The sequence below is a fragment of the Onychomys torridus genome, chromosome 7, assembly GCF_903995425.1.
Source record: "Onychomys torridus chromosome 7, mOncTor1.1, whole genome shotgun sequence".
NCBI classification, from domain to species: Eukaryota; Metazoa; Chordata; class Mammalia; order Rodentia; family Cricetidae; genus Onychomys; species Onychomys torridus.
The window spans coordinates 26,022,145-26,042,586 of NC_050449.1; the positions used below are offsets into that span (position 1 = coordinate 26,022,145).

Sequence of the window (20,442 nt, forward strand, 5' to 3'; positions counted from 1 at the left end):
CCAGGAGACCTGACACCTTCACACCAATGCACATAAAGTAAAGATAAATAATTTTTTTTAAAAGAATAGTTCACAGGGAATGGCAGTGGTGGAGTACCACTCAGTTGTTAAGAGCACTTGCTGCTTTTGTAGAGGAGCAGGCTTTTGTTCCCAGCACCTACATGGCCCCTCACAGTCATCTATAACTACACTTCTGGGGGATCTGGTGCTCCTTCTGACCTCTGTGGGCTCCTGCGTGTATTTGGTGCACAGACAAACACTCAGGCACACGCATAAAAACAAGATAAAAACATATTTAAAAGAAAAGTATAGCCCATCAGTGCTGGAGGGACAGCTCAGCAGTTACAAATGTGTATTGCCTTCCTAGAGACCTTCAGTTCAGCTTACCTTCTCTTTGGTTACAGGTTTCTCTTGATAAAGGAGACAGAAAAGACAGGGATTTGCATGAAGACCTGTGGTTTGAGTTGTCTGATGAGACCCTTTGTAACTGGATGATGTTTGTGCGCCCAGCCCAGAACCACCTGGAACAGAACCTGGTAGCTTATCAGTATGGCCATCATGTGTATTATACTACAATAAAGAACGTGGAGCCCAAGCAGGAACTGAAGGTACAGAACTGGATCCACAGCAGCCTGCTAACCAGTGATGATGAGGGCTCTTTCCTATAAAAGGGTCCTTTGCTGGTTTGTCTTTCTTTTATTGAGTGATTTCAGCCTTCCTTTTGCTTCCATGACCCTTCTCCCCACAGTTACAAAAGTCTGTGGATGCTCAAGTCTCTTATATAAGTATATGCATAGAGCCCATGACTGTTATCCCATACATTTCATATAATTTCTAGACTATTTATAATATCTCCTGCAAAACAAATGCTGTATAAATAGTCATTATACTTAATGTATAGGAATAATGGCAAGCAAAATCTTTACTTCAGTATGGATAATGATTTTATTCATATATTTTCATTCTGTAGTTGGTGAAACCCCAAATAAGCAGGGCTGACTGTACTGTGCACTGAATACTTTTAATAATCCTGTCAACAAAAAAGAATGAAAATAGGTCACTGTTGTGTTCATCAAAGGCCTACAGCAAGGCATTGAGCATGGGGAAGGTGCCTTGTAACTGCGGGGGGAGGGGGGCTGGCGATGGTGATGGGGTAACTGAAGTCGCCAGTGCCATTGTATGTACTAAGGAAGAATTGGGAAATGGGAGATTTTGTAAAATGAAATTCAGACGTATGTCTAAGATTCCTTTTCTTTATCTAGCATCTTAACTTTCTCAAATAATTCTATGTGCTGGCTTCTGATTTCAGGAATAATTTTTTGAGGATAATTGTTAGAATTTACTTACTTATGAACTCAATGACATAATAAAAATTGTGCTACGATTCTGTATGTAAGTGAACATTCTGGTTTTGCTTTTTTGTTTTTTTTTTTTCTTTTCCACTTCTGGGGGTTGAGTTTGTGTATCTGTAAGTGACAGGCAAGCAGTCACCTCCTCAGCTACACCCCAGCCTGTGAGGTCTCCCTGCACAGCTCAGGCTGGCCTTAAATTAAGACTCTCCCAGTCTTAGTCTCCCTAGTACTGTTATTATAGGCATCTTCCACTGTGCTCAGTTGACACAGAACTGTGTTTGTTCGCATTAGGGTCTTTAACAGCACTTTTATTAATTAACCCTTTGACAGTCCCCGCAGTGTCTTTTGGTCATTGTCACTCCCACTCTCCCCCCTTCCCCCCAGTTAACTCTCTTCAGAGCTGCCTGCTTCTCCCTCCCCCAGCTTTGTACCCTTTGTATCCACACCTTTAAGGGACAGACCTTATGTAGCTCTCTGGCTGGCTTCTGACTCGCTACATAGCTAAGAGGTAACCTTGAACTCCTCATCCCCTCCTTCCTTCCACCTTCCAGCTGCTGGGATTACAGGTGTGGACACACACATAATAAGGAAAAAGGCCTGAAAAGAATGTTTCTTAGTTGTGGACATCCCGTTTTGCTCACTCTCTCTCCATCCCCTCTTCTCTGGGTGCTGGGTATAGAACCACTGAGCTGCATCCCCAGTTCTGTGTTCTTGAGAACCAAGGCTGGGGAATCTGGCTCAGTGGTAGAGTACTTGCCTAGCATAAGCAATACACTGGGTTTGATACCTAGCACTACCAAAAAAAAAAAAAAAAAAAAAAGCTGGGTGTGGTGGTGCATGCCTTTAATCTCAGCACTAGAAGGCAGAGTTCAGACTGGTCTGCATAGCTAGTTATAGGCCAGCCAGAACTACATGGGGGAGACCCTGCCTAAAAAAAAAAAAAAAAAAAAAAAAAAAACAAGAAAGAAAGATCCCAATCAATCAACCAACAAACAAAAACAGATAGAATGGAAGCAATTAAATGGAAATCTTTATAATACAGTGTACATGTTTAGATGTGAAAACAGGCAGAGTATTTTTCACAATTCAGCCTCACTAGATTCCTATGGAGAAATGCAGGAAGAGACCTTATTTGGAAGAAACAAATAGCAAAGACATGTTAAAATAATTTCTCAATAATTTGAAAAATGCTTAAAGTGTTCAAGCTATATCTTGGTGGAGAATGCTTGCCTACTGTGTATAACATTCTAGGTTGAATCCTCAACATCGTAGAAGACAAAATATGAGTTACTATCTTTGTTAGTTTAAATTAGCAAAACTAAATGGGTAAAGTATAACAAAGATGAAGGTTTTAGAAAAACAGACACCAAGCAGGACAGTGGTGGTGCATGCCTTTAATCCCAGCACTCAGGAGGCAAAGGCAGATAGATCTCTATGAGTTTGAGGCCAGCTTGGTCTACAGAACAAGCTCTAGGACAGCCAGGACTACACAGAGAAACCCTGTCTTGAAAAACCAAAACCAACCAACCAACCAACCAGACAGACAGACAGACAGAAAACAGATACCAGGGCCTGTGAGATTGTTCAGCAGGTAGAGAAAGGCACTTACACACAGGCCTAATGACTTGAGTTCTGTCCCTGGATCCACAAGGCGGTAAGATAGAACCGACTCCTGAGGGCTTTTCTGACCTCTGTTGCACACATATCCTTCCTTGCACTTGTATACAGGTGTACATACAGGTGTACACACATGCACACACACATACACACACACACACACACACAAACACATAAATAAATGAGTAAATGAAAATAAATAAATAAAAATGAAAAAAATGAGTGAATGAATAAAACAGAGACTTTGATTACAGAATTACAGTACTTGTATAGTATGAATATTTCTGAATTGATACAAAAAATATTCTTGTCCAAGTGAGACAAATCCTTCAGTTAATCTGAGGAAACAGTTCTGAAAAAAGATAAGCTAGATATATTAGAATACAGTAGTACTGTATTTCCTGGCTCTAAAACATAACAGCTTTCAAGATGCTCCATTAAGAAAATTGTTGTCAATTTTTCTATTACAGTCCCCTCACAAAATCAATAAAATGATTACTTCATCATTATCAAAGAAGCTACTTTATATTTGATTAGAATTCAATTACAAATTATGTCCCACTGGTACATGAATAACAAGGCACACTTAGCCCCAAGTCCTTTTCTTTAAAGACAGGGTCTCACTATGTAGGTCTGGCTGGCCTGGAACTCACTATGTAGCCCATGCCGTCTTCAAACTGACTGGCTATCTTGTCACAGTCTCCCCAGTGCTGGGATTACAGGCTATCCCACCATCTTGGACACCCTGAAATACTTTCAAAGTAAGTATCACACTCTTGCTTTTGGGATATTTTTCCATATCACTGCTCCTGTCTGCAGGTCTGGACACTGCACTTTCCCTTTGTTTGAATTTCTCTAGAGTTGAATGGTGCATAGAAATTAATGTGGTCTCTGATCAAACCATCAGGAACTTTCGGACGATTCTGCTTGGTGCCTTAGTGAGAGTCTGCAGATGCTCACCAACCTTGTTTTGCTTTGAAATTTCTATTCTTGACTCTATTCTTGAGGGAAATGACAGGTTTGGGGGCTTTGCTTGCATTGCCTAGCAATTGTTTACAAGTCACTGGGCCCGGTAGGAAGTAAGGCGAGCCTAAGGGACTGTTCAGAAGTGATGTGCAGGCTGCTAGTACTAGTTCAGCAAGGCTGTTGGGTGCTGGAGTGTGACATACTTTCTGATTCCTCCTCTAACAGTAGGGCTTCTTGGTGTAGCCCTGGCTGTCCTGGCACTAACTCTATAGAGATCTTGCCTGCCTCTGCCTCCTGAGTGCTGGGGAGTGTGCACCACTACTGCCTGGCTTATTGTTTTGGTTTTTTTTTTTTTTTTTTTGAGACAGGGTTTCTGTGCTGACCTAAAACTCAGCCTGCCCCATCCTCTTCCAAGTCCTGAGATTCTAGATGTACACCACTGTGCCCAGCTTCTGATTTCTGATATGGAAAACATACATCTTGGAACTAATGGGTTAGGACAGAATTTGTAGTAGGAATGACAAACTTCATAAAATAGTATAACCAGAGGGGCATAGTTAAGGAATAGTGGAACTCAGGTTGTACAAAACGTTGTTCTACCCAAGTTCCATTATATAAATACCCTCATATATTTAATGCACATAAAATTATGCATGATTAATTCATTTAGCAGTTAATACATATTGAACTTCTGGTATATTTCCTACATTTAAAAAAGCAGGCTTTCTCTGTGTTTAGCAGACTTGTATCTAGAGGGAGAGCTAAACAGAAAGATGTAAAACAGACAATACCAAGTAGATTAAGTGTTATGGTCCAGAGAGAGCAAGTAACAGGGCAGGGGCCAATGGATACACTGGATCTGAAGGCTCACTGAGAGACTGAGGGCTGAGGAGGGCAGAGGGAGGGACCAACGCTGCGTTCCTGGAGTCAGGACAGCCCCTGGCCTGAAAGCACTGGGCATGCATGGGTAGCTGAGAGCAGGTCCTCTTGGCTTGCTGGCAGGTAGTGACAAGGGCTGAGGTATGTGTCAATGTAGCAGGGAGATTACAGAGTTGTTTGGGATTCAGCTTTTCAGGTTTATCATAAAACAAGAAGCCAAATGGAAATACATACAACGAAAGCCATTTGTGTTTTAAGAAGACCACCATGGGGCTGGAGAGATGGCTCTGGGGTTAAGAACACTAGCTGTTCTTGTAGAGGACGCAGGCGCAATTTCCAGTGACTACATGATGGCTCACAACTATCTGTAACTCTAGTTCCAGAGTCTTTGATAGCCTCTTCAGGCAAAGCACATATGTGATATGCAGACAAAATACTCATATACATAAAATAAACAGAAGATGGAAGAAGAAGAAGAAAGAAGGAAAGGAGGAGGAGGAGGAGGAGGAGGAGGAGGAGGAGGAGGAGGAGGACCATTGTGGCCAAAATGGGAATTGCAAGGAAGAAGGGAGGCTATTTAGAAGGTCAGGTGGTGATCTAGGCAAGAGATGGTGCTGGCATGAATCTTTTAGCTGAAACACTGAATAGGTAGTGTGTCACATCTGAGGACAGCCCTTGCTAAAGATTATGAAGCAAATGGAGAAACAAAAGACGTTATAGGTTTTAAGTTTAAGCACCTCTTGGGAGTAGCACATTTAAACTTGGAGATGGGGAGGGCTGGCAGTGGTAGGGCACTTTGCTAGTACATACGATGGGATGCATTCCCCATTCTTGCCTAAATATTAGAGATGAAAGCTGTGCATGTTAGCCATAGCTACTCAGCAGGCTGAGGCAGAAGGTTACAAGTTGGAGGCCAGTATGAGCAACATAGTGAGATCCTGTCTAAAAATAAAAATATAAAAGGGCTAGGGATGTGGTTCAGCAGTAGACTGTTTGCAAAGCATGCACAAATTCCTGGGTTCAGTCTTCAAACCCACATAAACCACATATGGCGCATAAGCCTATAATCCTAGCACTTAGCATCTAGAAACAGGATGATCAGAGATTCAAGGCTATTCTCAACTACTTACTGAGTTTGAGGCCAGCCTGTGATACATGAGACTCTTGCGGGGGGTAGGGGGAATGAAAAAAAAAAAAGATTTATGAGTTATTGACATACAGGTGGTTAAAAATGGGTATGATACTATAAAGAAAAGAAGATGACTCAAGGTTTAGAGTAAGCTTTGAGGAGCAGCAATATGCAGATGGTATGTAGACAGGGCTGGAGGGAAGGAGACGGCTAGGGAGAATGGACAGACGAAGAAGCTAAGGGGATAGGAAGGAAGACCAGCCCCAGGAGAACACAGGAGCATTTGATACAGCCCCAGATAGCCCATGGTTCCAGTGTTAAGCTGAGTGACAGTGTCTATGATTACAGCTGCATAAAAACCCATATTTAAGTGTAGAATTTTGAACTTTATTTAGGTAAAGATACTATGAATGTTAGCCTTGTGAAATTTTTAAATAACACAAACAATTTTTAAGAAGGAAGAAGAAAATAGGCAATGCATCCGGATCCTAGATGTCCTGATGGGTCACCTGCCAGATGGGTATCCTGGGGGCTCAGTGTGGCTGTTGTTGCTAATGGATGTGTTAATGAAATGCTCACAAATGCAGGCAGGAGAAGTCATTTAAGCATGCAAAACACAGCTGGTGACATCTGTTGGTTCTTGATGATGTCCTTGGTTCTTACAGGTGTGGTATGCTGCTTCCTATGCTGAGTTCGTGAACCAGAAAATCCATGATATATCTGAAGAAGAAAGGAAAGGTGCCTGGACTTTTGTGTGTGCCTTTTTACATGAATATAATACCATTATGTAACATCTGATTTTCCCATCTCAGTATAGCTCACCAGAGCAGGTTTCTGAGAGCTACACATCTCCATTTAATTCTAGGACCAAATTACAGTGGCAGGTTTGCATTTCTTTCCTGGGTGCTTGAAAATAGTACTTAATATAATGAAAACCTCCTGTTATCAAATTAGAACCTTAGAGACAGAGGGAGATTCCTATCTGGAATTAATCATATCTGAATACATACATAGCAAGGCAAGCATTAACCTTGTTTTTAATGTAAATGTGATTGAAGTATAATCTACCTACAGAAAGGTCCACAAATAACGAAGTGTATACAGCTTGGTTAATTTTCACAGTGAACATACCTGAGCAAAAAATCCCCAAGTGTACTGTTCTGATTTCTAATATCACACACCAATTGCTTATGAACGAATTGTTTGTAAACAGGATGATAGAGTACATGCACATCTTTTGTGTTTGAGCATCTTTTGCCTGGACATGTTGTTTTCTTTGTTTCCTGGAGCTGGGAACTGAACCTAAGGCCTTGGGCTTGCTCAGCAAGCATTCTGCCACTAAGCCAAACTCCTAACTTCTAGGTGAACATAGTTTTGAGATACATCCACATTGTTATATAGAATATTAATTTTTATATTTTCAGTGCTGTTAGTCACTCTAATCAGGACTGTGTAACAGTCTGTCTAGCTTGTTATAGATTTATTTAGTTGTGTGATGTAGTTATGATGGTAAGTACCCAGAATTAGGTCACATTTCATAGATTGAAGGGTTAAAGGCATAGTCTTCCATAAGACTCACTTCAGACACCAGCTCCAGGGTTCTGAGGTTCCCATGCCACTCATACTTCTAGCCTCAATTTAGGGGACTCCCCACACCCCCGCAGGCTTCATTATTTATTAGAACAAATCACGGGACCCAGGAAAGTACTAAAGTCAATGATTAGAGTTTTATAAAAGGATATATATACATCAGGCCCAGACAAATAAAGAAACATGAAGAGTCTCAGAATGGAGTATTTGTGTCTCTAAGACATAAGCCTGCCTGGAGCAGTGATGTGTTGTACCTGACCAAAAGGCTCAATTTTGTTGTCCAGAGCTTTTTATTGAGGCTTTATTATATAGGCATGACTAATGGAGCAGTTGGCCATATGATTGAACTCAGTCTCTAGCTTCCCTTCCTTTCTGACGTACGACTGGCATCAGCAAGCTCAAAGCACCAACCTTGTAATCATAAGGTCATGTTTTTCTAGCCAGATCAGCTCCCACCTTGAGACACCTCAGATTAAAGTCAGGTAGGATAAGCTAATGAGTAACAAAGAACCTCCTATCGTTCAGGAAATTCCAGTGACTTAGAGGCTACCCCCAAGGGACCAGGCATAAAGGCTATCAGATTTTTCCCCATCATACAACTGTTGGAGTTGTTGACTGTCTCGAGTGCAGCTGGGCTTACTCTTCTGTGTGTGTTTTAGGAGGCATCTGTGCACACTCTGGTTGGGTGTACAAGTGGGAAAGGAGTTGCTGCGGGGCCATGGGGTATGCATGTATTCGGGCTTGGGAGACACGGTTGGACACTTTGCTAGATTGTAATGGACATTGACTTTTGCTGTGCCAAAACATTCCCTAAATTATGAGTCTTGGATCTGAAACAGGAAGTTATCTAGATCTCCTTAATAGATTTTTTTGTGTGTTGAGGGGGTGAGCTAGGGTGATGTGATAGTGTGGGTCCTTTGATGTCTTGTATAAAAGTTTTAGAGAATAGGATCCTAAACACCACTTCTCCACCAAATTTTAACCTTTGATTTTGTAACAAGACATTAATTCAAATAGCAGTTCTTGTCTACCGTGAAATAAGACTGGTAGAGCCAAGAGGAGCTGTATCTTCCTGGTGTCTGGCGATCGTAGCCATAAACTATGACTTCTCTCTCGTGGCCAGTTCTTCGCGAGCAGGAGAAGAATTGGCCCTGCTATGAGTGCAACCGCCGCTTCGTCAGCTCCGAGCAGCTGCAGCAGCACCTCAACTCGCATGATGAGAAACTCGACGTGTTTACCAGGTAGGGACGTGAGGCAAAGGCTCACGGACTTGGTGCTGAATGGTTTAAACCTCTGTCGATGTGTGAAAGTGTGTGTGTACATGTATGTGTACATGTACACAATGCATATATGTATCGCTAACCAGGTAGGCTGCTGAATACCTTGGGAAATATCTTTTTTTTTTTCTTCCCAAGACAGTGTTTCTCTGGCTGTCCTGGAACTCGCTCTCTAGACCAGGCTGGCCTCGAACTCACAGAGATCCACCTGGCTCTGCCTCCTGAGTGCTGGGATTACAAGCTTGCAGCACCGGTGGGAAATATCTTCTTTATTTGCTAGTTATTTTTTTCCAGAATAACTCATACCTGCATTGGGAGATTCTTTTACCCTAGTTAAATTTCATTTAACTAGATTCTGATTTGGGAATTCTCATTTTTTTAACTATTTTATTTTATATCTATGGGTGGTTTGCCTGAATGTGTGTCTGTGCACCATGTGCGTGCTCTGGTGAAGACCAGAAGAGGGTGTCAGATCTCCTGGAACTTGAGTTACAGACCATGATTAGCAGTTGTGAGGGTGCTGGGGATTGAACCAAGGTGCTCTAGAAGAGCAGTCGATGTTTTTAACTACTGAGCTAATGCTCCAGCCCTCTGAATCAGGAATTCTTTTTTTTTTTTTTTTTTTTTTTTTTTTAGCTGAGAATCGAACCCAGGGCCTTGCGCTTGCTAGGCAAGTGCTCTACCACTGAGCTAAATCCCCAACCCCCAGGAATTCTTAAGACAGTATATACATTTGAAGTAATATGTGTCTCTGACTTTCACACTTTTCCCAGTACTATGATTTCTTCATGAGAGTAAATTATATGCTTAATCACACTATATAAAAAAGAGACAGAGGAGAGTCATGTGGGATGAAGCAGGCAGGAGCCAGATCAGATGGTACAAAATTTTTTGTTTGGTTTTTTGAGCAGGGTTTCTCTGTGTAGTTTTGGTGCCTGTCCTGGACTAGCTCTGTAGACCAGGCTGGCCTCAAACTCACAGAGATCCGCCTGGCTCTGCCTCCCGAGTGCTGGGATTAAAGGCATGCACCACCACTTCCCGGCTCAGATGGTACAAAATTTAAACTTAACAAAAGTGTGATGGATAGTCTTTAGGATACAATGAAAACATCAGTCTAGCTCATACAGGGGTAAGAATGAAGACAGAAAGTCTTGATAGAAGTTACTCAACAGGTCAAGTGGAGGATGAGACTTATTTAGGGAAAGGTGGTAGTGGTGGAACAGGTCCACTTTTATAAGGTTTGGAAAGATAGGCAGTGACATAAAACCATATTTAGAAAAGTGGGAAAAAAGATGTTCTAGGATAGAACCATGTAATTGCCTGCAATACTGAGTGCCCTTCTTGGGATCATGGTCACAACATAGGAAAGTATGTGTGCTGTTTTCCAGCTGCAAGAGTACTAGTAGAGAGAATTGGATAGAGGCCTGTGGTTTCATCATACATCAACAAAGGGCAGCAATAGGGTGGGGTCAAAAGCAAACAGTGTGATTATAATGATGGTCCTGGGAGTGCCTGCTGTGGAAGAAGTGGGTACTAGTAGCTGAATCCAGATTCCAGAGGGAGCGATCTGGAGAGCGAGAAGATAATTTCTGGTGGACAATGCATGGATTTGGGGTAATGGAGTTTTATACTAAGAATGACAAGGGCTAGGATGTGACCACAGGAGTGAATGTCTTGGGAGGGGACAACACAATTTTGAGTATCTTAAAAGTGTGTACATGGCTTCATTGTGATATTTTATACTACATTATGACTTTTGGTTTGCATGCCTACAGTGTCTGCTTGATCTCCAAGGGCAAGAACTGTCACCTATATTGTGACGTCTCTGGTGACTTAGCATAGTATTTGATACATAGATAGAATGTTCACTAGCTACCTGTTAAATTTGTCACGACCAATAAAGTTCCAATTTTGGATATATACTACTAATAATGAACAACTATCAAACAATTTTTTTTTCAAGACAGGGTTTCTCTGTGTAGTTTTGGTGCCTGTCCTAGATCTCGCTCTGTAGACCAGGCTGGCCTCGAACTCACAGAGATCCGCCTGGCTCTGCTTCCCAGTGCTGGGATTAAAGGCCACTTCTGCCTGGCACAACTATCAAATTTTTAAGTGTAATAATGCCATCATATTTTTATATGTATTTACACATATATAAAATTGTTAGGATTTGGAGATACTTCCTGAGGTATTTACAGATAAAAAGTATGCCTGAAATTTAATGGGTATATATGTAGGGAGGTAGTGAGGATATAGATAGCATAAGATTGGTCATAAGTCTTAAAATTGAGTATGAATATATTGGCTCATAATTCTTTTCTCTCCATTTACCTATATTTAGAATTTTCCATAATAAAGAATCTTTTAAAAGTTCCTGGAGTCCAGGTGAGGTGTTGGGTGCCTATAGTGACAAGTCAGTTGGACACAGAGACAGGACCATCCTTTCAGCTTAAGAGTTTTACACCAGCCTAGGCAACATAATAAGACACCATCTTAGAAAAAAGAAAAAAAAAAAATTCCTGGAAAAAAACATTTTGTTTAATGGCTGCATGAAGAACGAAACATGATCTCGTTGATACTATGTGCACCCCACATGCTGTGTTAGCTCTTCATTGCTGTGACAAAGTAAATGAGAAAAATACTTGGCGGCAGAGAGGATTCTTTGTTTGTAGTTTCAGTCTTCTGTGGTGGAAAGGGCATGACGGAAGAGTTCATTCAGCTTACAGTGCCACCCAGCAGTGGAGGATGCCTGTGCTGTAGCCGTCTCTCCTTTTCAGAATGTTGAGGCCTCCAGGCTGTGGGGTGGTGCTGTCTGTATTTAGAGCAGCTCTCCCCACTTAGTAAACCCTGTCTGTAAACAGTCATGCTCACACAACACAGGGGTGCGCTGCTAATGTCCCGGATGTGTCTCAGCCTGGTCAGGTTGGCAGTCAAGGTGAGCCGGCACACATACCTTCCAAAATAAATGTATGATGCTCTTTCTGAGTCCACTTGCCCCACTCCTTGCCTCAGCCAGGGCCTCACACACGCTGGGCAAGTGCTCTGTGCTGACTATAATCCAATCTCTTTCTCTCCCTCTGGTTTTTTGCCTGTTGGGAATCAGTTAAAGGGAACGACTTCAGTTTGTGTTTACTTCACTTGTTATGGAACAGTTGAATTAGAAACTGGTTTTGACTGTCTAGAAAGCTGTGGAAAGCAAGACTTACGTGAAGTTAGCCACGTTTCTGGGAAGGAGTAGGAGCCAAGGAAAGGAGGAAGAAGAATGGACTGAATCCTGGAGCGAGCTGTAGGGCAAGCATGGCCTGTCCTGTTTGCGTTTCTCACCTCCTTTCCAGAGCAAAGTGTTGTGGTTATTTTAGCTCTTATTCCCTCCAATTGTTAAGAAAAAGGTGAGAGAGAGATGTAGGAAGCCACGTTAGCAAAGCGGAGGTTTCCATGAGGGGAAAGAGCTAGTGGAAGTGGTGGGGTGAGGGGAGCGAAGAACCGCTTAGGGAGGGACGCTGTGGGCTGCCCCGGGGTGACTGTAAGTAACCCAGTCTCTTGTCCCCAGAACAAGAGGCAGAGGAAGGGGTCGAGGCAAGAGGAGATTTGGCCCAGGCCGGCGACCCGGGCGTCCTCCAAAATTCATCCGTTTGGAAATCACCAGTGAAAATGGCGAGAAGAGTGACGACGGGACCCAGGTACCGGGCCAAGGCGCCCCTTTCCAGACGCTTGTGGGGCCACTGTGCCGGCCGGGACACCCTTCTGACGCTATGACCCTGCCGCAGTAACTCAAGTGGGATGGGGACGGTGGGGGCTTGTTGTTGTTGTTTTTGTTTCTGTGGAGCTGAGGACCAAACCCAGGGCCTTGCTAGGCAAGCGCTCTACCACTGAGCTAAACCCCCAAGCCCTTGTTTCTGGTTTTTTGAGACAGGGTTTCTCTGTGTAGGCCTAGATGTCCTGGAATTCACTCTGTAGACCAGGCTAACCTCAAACCCACAGAGATCCGTCTGCTTCTGCTTCCTGAGTGCTGGGATTAAAGGCGTGTGCCACCACTGCCTGACCTAAAAAAATGTATTTTTGAGTGTTGCTTACAATACAGATTTAACTTTGCTGTCATAAAGATTTGAAATTGACTGGAGGTGTTCTAGGAGATCTTTGCTTAATTCACTTAATCCCTTAGAATGACTGATATTCCAGAAAGATTGTGTCAGTTTCCTTGTTCTGTGACCAGAGATGTCTTACAGTTTTTGCATTCTGCACACATTTACCTGTTAACTTTCTCAGAGGGAAAGTATTATTTTCTGCACTATAATGCTAATCATTTTTTAAAAAATTGTAGCTAGGCTAGGTGGCACGTTCCATAGTCCTAGCTGCTCAGGAAGCTGATGCAAGAGGACTATTTTAGCCTAGGAGGTTTTGGCCAAACTAGAAATGTAGCAAGACCCTCCTCTTAAGTAATTAAATAGCAATGATTTTGAATTTGAGCCAGTAGTCCCTGTATTACTGATCTTTATGTAGACAGGGAGGTAACTCCTGGTGTTTGCAAAATTCAGGATTTGCTGCATTTCCCCACAAAGGAGCAGTTTGATGAGGCTGAACCAGCTGCTCTGAACGGATTGGATCAGCCAGAACAAGCGTCCATCCCAATCCCCCAGCTGCCACAGGAAACCCCGACTTCCCTGGAGCAGGAGCCAGAAACTCACACCTTGCACCTGCAGCCACAGCAAGAAGAGACTGTGGTGCCTGCCCAGACCACTTTGACAGCGGATGATATGCGAAGGGCCAAACGGATCCGAGTAAGTGGGAAAGTATGCACTCCCAGGCTAGCTGGTTACCATCCTCCTCCTGGCCAGCTCTCTCAGGGCTTTGTGTCCCAGCCTGTTGAACATTCACTTTGAAATCTTGATCTAGCCTTCCAAATGCCCTTTATATTGCCTTACTTTGCGAAAGTGCTTTTTCTCAGTGTTTCTGTTAATGGCAAGCTGACATGGTTGTCCTAGAGTCAATGAACAAACAGTTATGACACACAGAGGCCTGCGTTTGGGCCGCTCATGGACTAGTATACTTAAAATAGGCTAACTCCTTATATTTCTGAATGCAAAGTTTCAAAATAAGGACTTAGGTATATTTAACTACAGTAATTACTTATATATTACTTAATCTTCTTCCTCCCTCCCTCCCTCCCTCTCTTTTTGGTGCTATAGATTGAACCAAAGGTCTTACACAGGCTGAACAGGGTTTCTTCCTCTAAGCTCTACTTACCAACCTAAAATATTGATATTCACAGCCATTCTAATCTCTCTCTAGTCATAGCTCTCAGGAAAATTATGGGTAACTAGATGTGGTTTATTGTGGTTCCAAGGGGGACTAGCAAGTGTCAGGTTCAGGATCTACATCTGGTCCAGCTTAAAGCAGAGCAGCTGTTTGGGAGCTGGTCAGTATACGAGTTGTGTTGTCCATGTCTTGGCTCTAGACTGTGGGCTGCAGAGGTAGGTCCTCTGTCTTCCGTTTCTAACATGCGTCTTTTGTTATTTTTGTGGGCTGCATTTGAGCCTGAGTTAGGAACTTGTGAGTGTGTATGGAAATATGGTTTGATGTGATGTCTGTGTCGACAACAAGTAAGGATATAAACTGGTGTTTGTGGTGGCTAATGTGTAAAAATATTTGTAGATACTTGACTTGTACATAAAAAGACACACACACACACACACACACACACACACACACACACACACACACAAGCTTTCTAGCCTTTACATTTTCTAGATGGATGGTCATGTTAGCTTAGGGTTGTTCTAGTCTTTTCTTCCTTTCTTTCTAATGATGATTAGTCAAAGCATTGAAGGTGTGCTTTGGAGACAGGGATAGTGACTCCTGGCTGGGGTCTTGCTGTGAGTGAGACAAACTTGGTCTGCTCCCTCTTTTGGTCTGCTTCTTTGACTATAAGCTACAAGGGACCTTGGAAATGCATTTCATTTAACAGTACATTTACACATTCTTAGTCACAGGACAGCCTCAAAGGGCTCTGAAAGCTGTTTAAATATCCTTTATGAGGGTCCTAGAATTGAAATATATACAACTCCCAGCTTATTCTATATAATTTCAAGAATTGAGAACTAGAGGCCCAAAAGAAATATCACGTGAACAAATGGTAATCGAAATATTTATAATTTTTGTCTAGCTCTATATAATTTCAAGAATTCATAACTATAGGCCTGAAGGAGAAATGATGTGAACAAATGTCCTCTTGTCCATCATCACTGACGTCACTTCCCAGTCTGCACCTCTCCTCTTGTCCATCACTGACGTCATTTCTCAGTCTGCACCTCTCCTCTTGTCCATCATCATTGACGTCACTTCCCAGTCTGCACCTCTCTTCTTGTCCAGCTACAGTCACTGGTACTTTGGTAATTCTGATGCCTTACCAAGTTGAGGGAAATGCTTCCTCCATTTAATTGTTTTGAAGGGAAAAGAATCACAGCTTACACTGTTGTCAAGCTGGGAATGTAAAAGCATAGCATAGCTGTTTGTGTACTTTGGTTCTCAAGAGGTGGGGTGCTGGTTCCAGCACAAGGTCCTTGCATCTGAGCAGAAGCCTTTGGAGGTCAATGTTAGGTGATCTGTCTTGTTTTTTCCTCTCACACATTCTAAAAAGTAGGGCTATATATTTTTTCATCTTTTTATCCAGATTGGTAATGACCAACTGAAGGGAAGTCTTCCAATCCAATTGGTAATGTAACTATTTTTCTCTCCTCTAATGCTGCCTGCTCAGTTGGAGCTGCAGGTAGGTTTGTTTCCTGTGTTTCACATAACAGAATGTTATTTAAGTGTTTGCTGACCTGCTGTTCGTTGCATCCTGTACTTACTAAATCCAGATGGAAAACACAATTTGAATGCCTCTGTAAATGCAAATTAATGAATACTGAGAATTTATTTGCAAATAGACAAGTGAGTAAATTGTGGGCTGCAGATTCTTCCTGTGCAGATGAAGACTACACTAAGTGATCTCCAAGGCCCCTGCCAGCTCTGAACAATTGCAGTGATCTGGGCAACCAACAGAGTTTGGAGCTCTAGGGGCTTATAGTCTAATAAGGAGCCAGCGTTAACAGAGGGCTGTTTGCATTTCTGTGTCAAATGTACAAGTGCAGCCTATGACTGCTCTAGGAGCTGAGATGAGTAAAAGGCCAAATATGGGGAAGTCAGGAAACAATTTGTAGAAAGGAGACAGGCCCTTGGAAAACTGTCTTCCTGTGGAAGGTAGATAACTCCATAGGAAGTCAGCCGTAGGATCAGAGGCCCAGGCACAGGATGTGCTTGGTGCAGTTATAGGGCAATGCAAACAGTGTCTGGTATGGGTGTCAGGTGAAGGAGAGTGCAGAATGAGGTATGTTGGGCAGGTTTAGCTCACCGAAGGTTTTAAAAGCTGGGTGCATGATAGAATTATTTTATTTATTTATTTATTTATTTTTAAAAGCACAACCAAAACCCAGCAAACCAGCTGATTCATTTGCTTTAGTCTTAGGATCACAGGAGTATGAAAAATGAATCAGTAGTGTGGCTTCCCTTAGCTATTCATGTCAAACTTTAGAATCATGGTGCAAATGAAGAATTCTCTCTGAGAATTCACTGTAATGTAACAGAGTTTAGAAGGAAGATACTATCTTGGCATCCTCTGAGTAGCTAATGTACCTTACAGTGTGCTGACACTGACTTAAGGGAGCTCAGGGATCAGAGACCCATAATGCATCTGTGTGCAGCCTCCCTGTGTGTGATGGTTTTTTCTAGAAGTGGCCCAGGTGTGGCTGTGCACAAAAGAGCTACCTTAGAGCAGAATCAGCCCGCAAGTAGGTCAAGGGTGGGGGTAGCCCACTGTGTACAGGGGAAACTACCTTTGAGCAGAGCCAGCCTGTAAGTGGGTCAAAGGTGGGGGCAGCCCAGTGTTCTCACTGCCTTGTAACATGAGTGCCATCAGCTCACAGAGAAGCAGGCCGGCTCTTGAGCACTCAGACAGTGTTCAGGGCTCCGTGGAAATGACAGATGATAAGAGTTCCAATAGGAATAAGGAAGGAGAGCCAGGTGGCTGCTCCGTTCCAACCAAGTGTCTTAAGGTACTCATGCTAATCAGAAATGACAGGAGACTGAGTAGCATAATGGAGCAAAATGAAGCTGAATTCTGGATTTGGCACCCAGCAGAAATGGAATCCCCTGTGGGACCGTCTACTATTGTGCAGCAGGTCTGTCCTTGGAAACCTAAGCGAGGTTGGATCAAGGAAGTGATTCTTCCATGGCAGACATGCTCCAGATCCCAAATCTTCACTGAGCTTTAGAGAAGCATCTGCTTACCTGGCGTCTTTCCATAGCATTCTGAAAGAGAGGGAAATAGGAAGAAGCTATTTGCCAAGAGTGTGTCAGGGTCAACTGAAAGGATTAGAGAGCTGCCAAGCAGCTTGAGGAAATGCAAGCAACTGGCTGATTCATAAAGATCTGATCTTCAGGATCGTCATGGATACTGCAGAGAAGAACGTAGGAATAAGTTTAGAATTTTACTTGAAATATATTTTATTAATTTTTAAGCCAATATGTGAGACTTCCTGTGACTAAGTAGTTTATTAAGGGATTTAGACATAGAAAGGAATAAAATGTGATGCCCTCCTCCCATCCTTCAAGTAGCCCTTGTCAACTTAGGAAGACAACAGAATTGTCATTCAGGACTCCGAATAAATGACTAAGTAGCACTTTCAAATGCCTCTCTTAGCCTTGTTAGAGAAGCCTGGAGAGACACTTCCTGTTATGTGAATTGGACCATGTTCAGAAATTTCCGTGAATCACAAATAAATATATTGCTTTCCCTATTAATCTCTCAGTGACTCTTCCCCTCTGGCTGCCCAGGCACACCCATTCACAGGCCCATGCTGAAGGATTTCCCCACCGGAAAGCCATCTAGACCTTTGCCCTCTGGGCTTTGAGGAACATAGGAATGAGTCTCCCTTGTGGCAGAACAAATATTGATTCTGTATTCTCTGTGTGAATGATATCTGTAGGGATTTGCTCTCAGTGGAGTGCCAGTGATTTGTCTAGCAGCTTTGACAGACTCCACTGAGTGTCTGAATTTTCTGGCTTGGGGTCCCTGTTTCAATTGCATGGATTTACAAGATCGCTAACCAGCCTTAGAAGGGCAGTCTGTTCTGAAAAGGAAAGAGTAAGATTGACCTGTTTAGATCGGAAGCATGGTGGTGGGCATAGCTTTGTTAGGCGGCATTCTAACTAGAACTGACCAACTATCATGGGAACTAGTTGTCCACAGTCTGTAAGAAGTACATGTACTCCATTTATGGTGTCTCCAACAAATGCGTTCACATAAACCTTCATTTTCCTCTCAGCTATTTTCTTACATCGAGACCAGTAATTCACATTGCATAAAATCCACTGATTTAATTTCTTATGCCCAAAGAAACCCCATACCTATTTCTTTCTCTGCCTCCTTTCTGGGGAGGTCTAATTGCCCTTCAGTTTCTGTTATTTGATTGTGAAATGTTTCAGATTCCTTCATCAAGGACTTTTGACTGACATACTCAAGGCTCATTCATGCATGTGTGATTTACCCAAGTTTTTTTTCCTTCCAAATCTCTAATTTTTGTCCTGTTCTGCTCTGGGTTTGTTTTCTTTCTTTTTCAGTTTTCTATTGAAAACACGTTTTGAGCAGGCTGTAGTGGTGCATGCCTTTAATCCCAGCACATGGGATGTAGAGGCTGGTGGATCTTGTTGTGAGTTCCAGGACAGCTAGAGCTATATAGTGAGCCCCTGTCTTAAAAAACAAAAACAAATATGAAACCTGCTTTGAAATTTGCTTAAATCCTTTCAAAAGGAAGTATACATATAAAGATGTGAAGTGAGGGGCTGGAAAGATGGCTCAGCAGTTGAGAGCACTGGCTGCTGTTCTAAAGGTCCTGAGTTCAGTTCCCCGCAACCAACACATGGCAGCTCACAACCACCTTTAATGAGGTCTGGTGCCCTCTTCTGGTGTACAGGCATACATGCAGGCAGAACACTGTATACATAATAAATAAATAATTTTTAAAAAAGATATGAAGTGAGCCCCCAAAACTTTGTCTCTTCAAGACAGCCTTCTTTGGGATAGCTTCAGCCTGTGCTGTTCTCTCCAGTCTCCTTTTGTGTGAGCTTGAGTTCAGCTTTTCTAGGAAGTCTGATTGCGGTTGTCACTCTTGGTCCTCACCACAGGGTTCTGTTTGTGTCTTTCAGAATGCAGCTCTTCAGCATCTATTTATCCGGAAGTCCTTCCGGCCTTTTAAATGTCTGCAGTGTGGGAAGGCCTTCAGGGAAAAGGACAAACTGGACCAACACTTGCGCTTCCATGGGCGGGAGGGGAACTGCCCTTTGACCTGTGATCTCTGTAACAAGGGCTTCATCAGCAGCGCCGCCCTGGAGAGCCATATGAAGCTCCATTCAGACCAGAAGACTTACTCTTGCATTTTTTGCCCAGAATCCTTTGACCGCCTTGATTTGTTGAAAGATCATGTGGCCATTCATATCAATGATGGCTACTTCACCTGCCCAACTTGTAAGAAACGGTTCCCAGATTTTATCCAGGTGAGTGTTTGCGCCTGAGATTCCTGTCTGCTTCTGTCTTTGGGTAAAAGAAACTTCAATTTTTGGAAAACTGAGACCATCCAGCACCTATATTTTCACCTTTTTTAAAAAAATAACTTTGTAATAGTTTCAAACTACATTTCATGTACAGAGTATTATTTTACTTAGCTCTCCAGATTACTGTTATTTAAGTATCTTAAGTTATATTTTTAGTAATAAACATGAGATCTGGGGCTGGCAAGATAGCCAAGGGGGTAAAGATGCTTTCTGCCAAGCCCAGTGATCTGAGTTCAGTCACTGGAACCCACATGATAACTTTCCCCTGCAAATTGTCCTCTGAACTCCACATGCGAATTGTAACACACATGCACTAAAATAAACGTAAAAAAAAAAAAACCAAAAAAACTGGAAACACCAAATCTGGTTATTTTTAAAAAGTCCTTTTAAAAATCTTTGTCAGAATCTATTACTCATAAAACAGCATAGAATTTATAGAACATATTCCTTAATTTCTGGATGGGAAACATCTCTACCATTCTGGTTTCCTGTCTTGCTTTACTAAGGTTGTGTATCTTGAAAGGAAACAGAGAGTTGGCAGATGATATGCTGTTGTGTAAGGCACAGAATAGAGAAGTCCCAGAGTGTCCCTGATTTAATTTAAGTGAAAATATTTTTATAGTCAGTAAATAATTAAATCACAATATCTCATAAAATATTCTTTAAAAATTACAAAAGCAAAAGAACTGTGATTTAATCATAGTTCTTCTAACAGTGAAAATCTTGGGAAGTCTTTCTTCACACAGTTAAGTTGTTAAGGCATAATGCAGCAGCAAAAGGAACTCCGACGTTAGGGAAGCCGGGCGCTTTAAAGAACAGTTTGGTAGATTTTTCAGCCTAGCTTCTGTCCACACTTACTCCCACTACCCCCCACATTAGTGCTGGCTTTTGGATTCAAAGCATCCCACATGCTAAGCACACATTGTACTATATTGAGTTGTATCCCCTCCCAAAGCTTTTTCATTTATTATTTGTAGCTAAGATA

General features: G+C 42.4%; 1 protein-coding gene across 4 annotated transcripts in view; it reads left to right on the forward strand.

Annotated features, from left to right (window-relative positions):
- The window catches only part of Prdm10 (PR/SET domain 10), a 64,741-nt gene that overhangs the window by 17,864 nt on the left and 26,435 nt on the right, over positions 1-20,442 (forward strand). Inside the window, exons 6-12 of one of the 4 annotated variants that reach the window (XM_036193360.1) lie at positions 405-608; positions 6,609-6,681; positions 8,657-8,774; positions 12,361-12,490; positions 13,346-13,588; positions 15,565-15,576; positions 19,053-19,400. In XM_036193360.1, coding sequence (XP_036049253.1) covers positions 405-608; positions 6,609-6,681; positions 8,657-8,774; positions 12,361-12,490; positions 13,346-13,588; positions 15,565-15,576; positions 19,053-19,400 — 1,128 coding nt within the window. The remainder of the gene's footprint in view (positions 1-404; positions 609-6,608; positions 6,682-8,656; positions 8,775-12,360; positions 12,491-13,345; positions 13,589-15,564; positions 15,577-19,052; positions 19,401-20,442) is intronic. The other 3 variants (XM_036193363.1, XM_036193361.1, XM_036193364.1) reach the window with 3 other exon arrangements.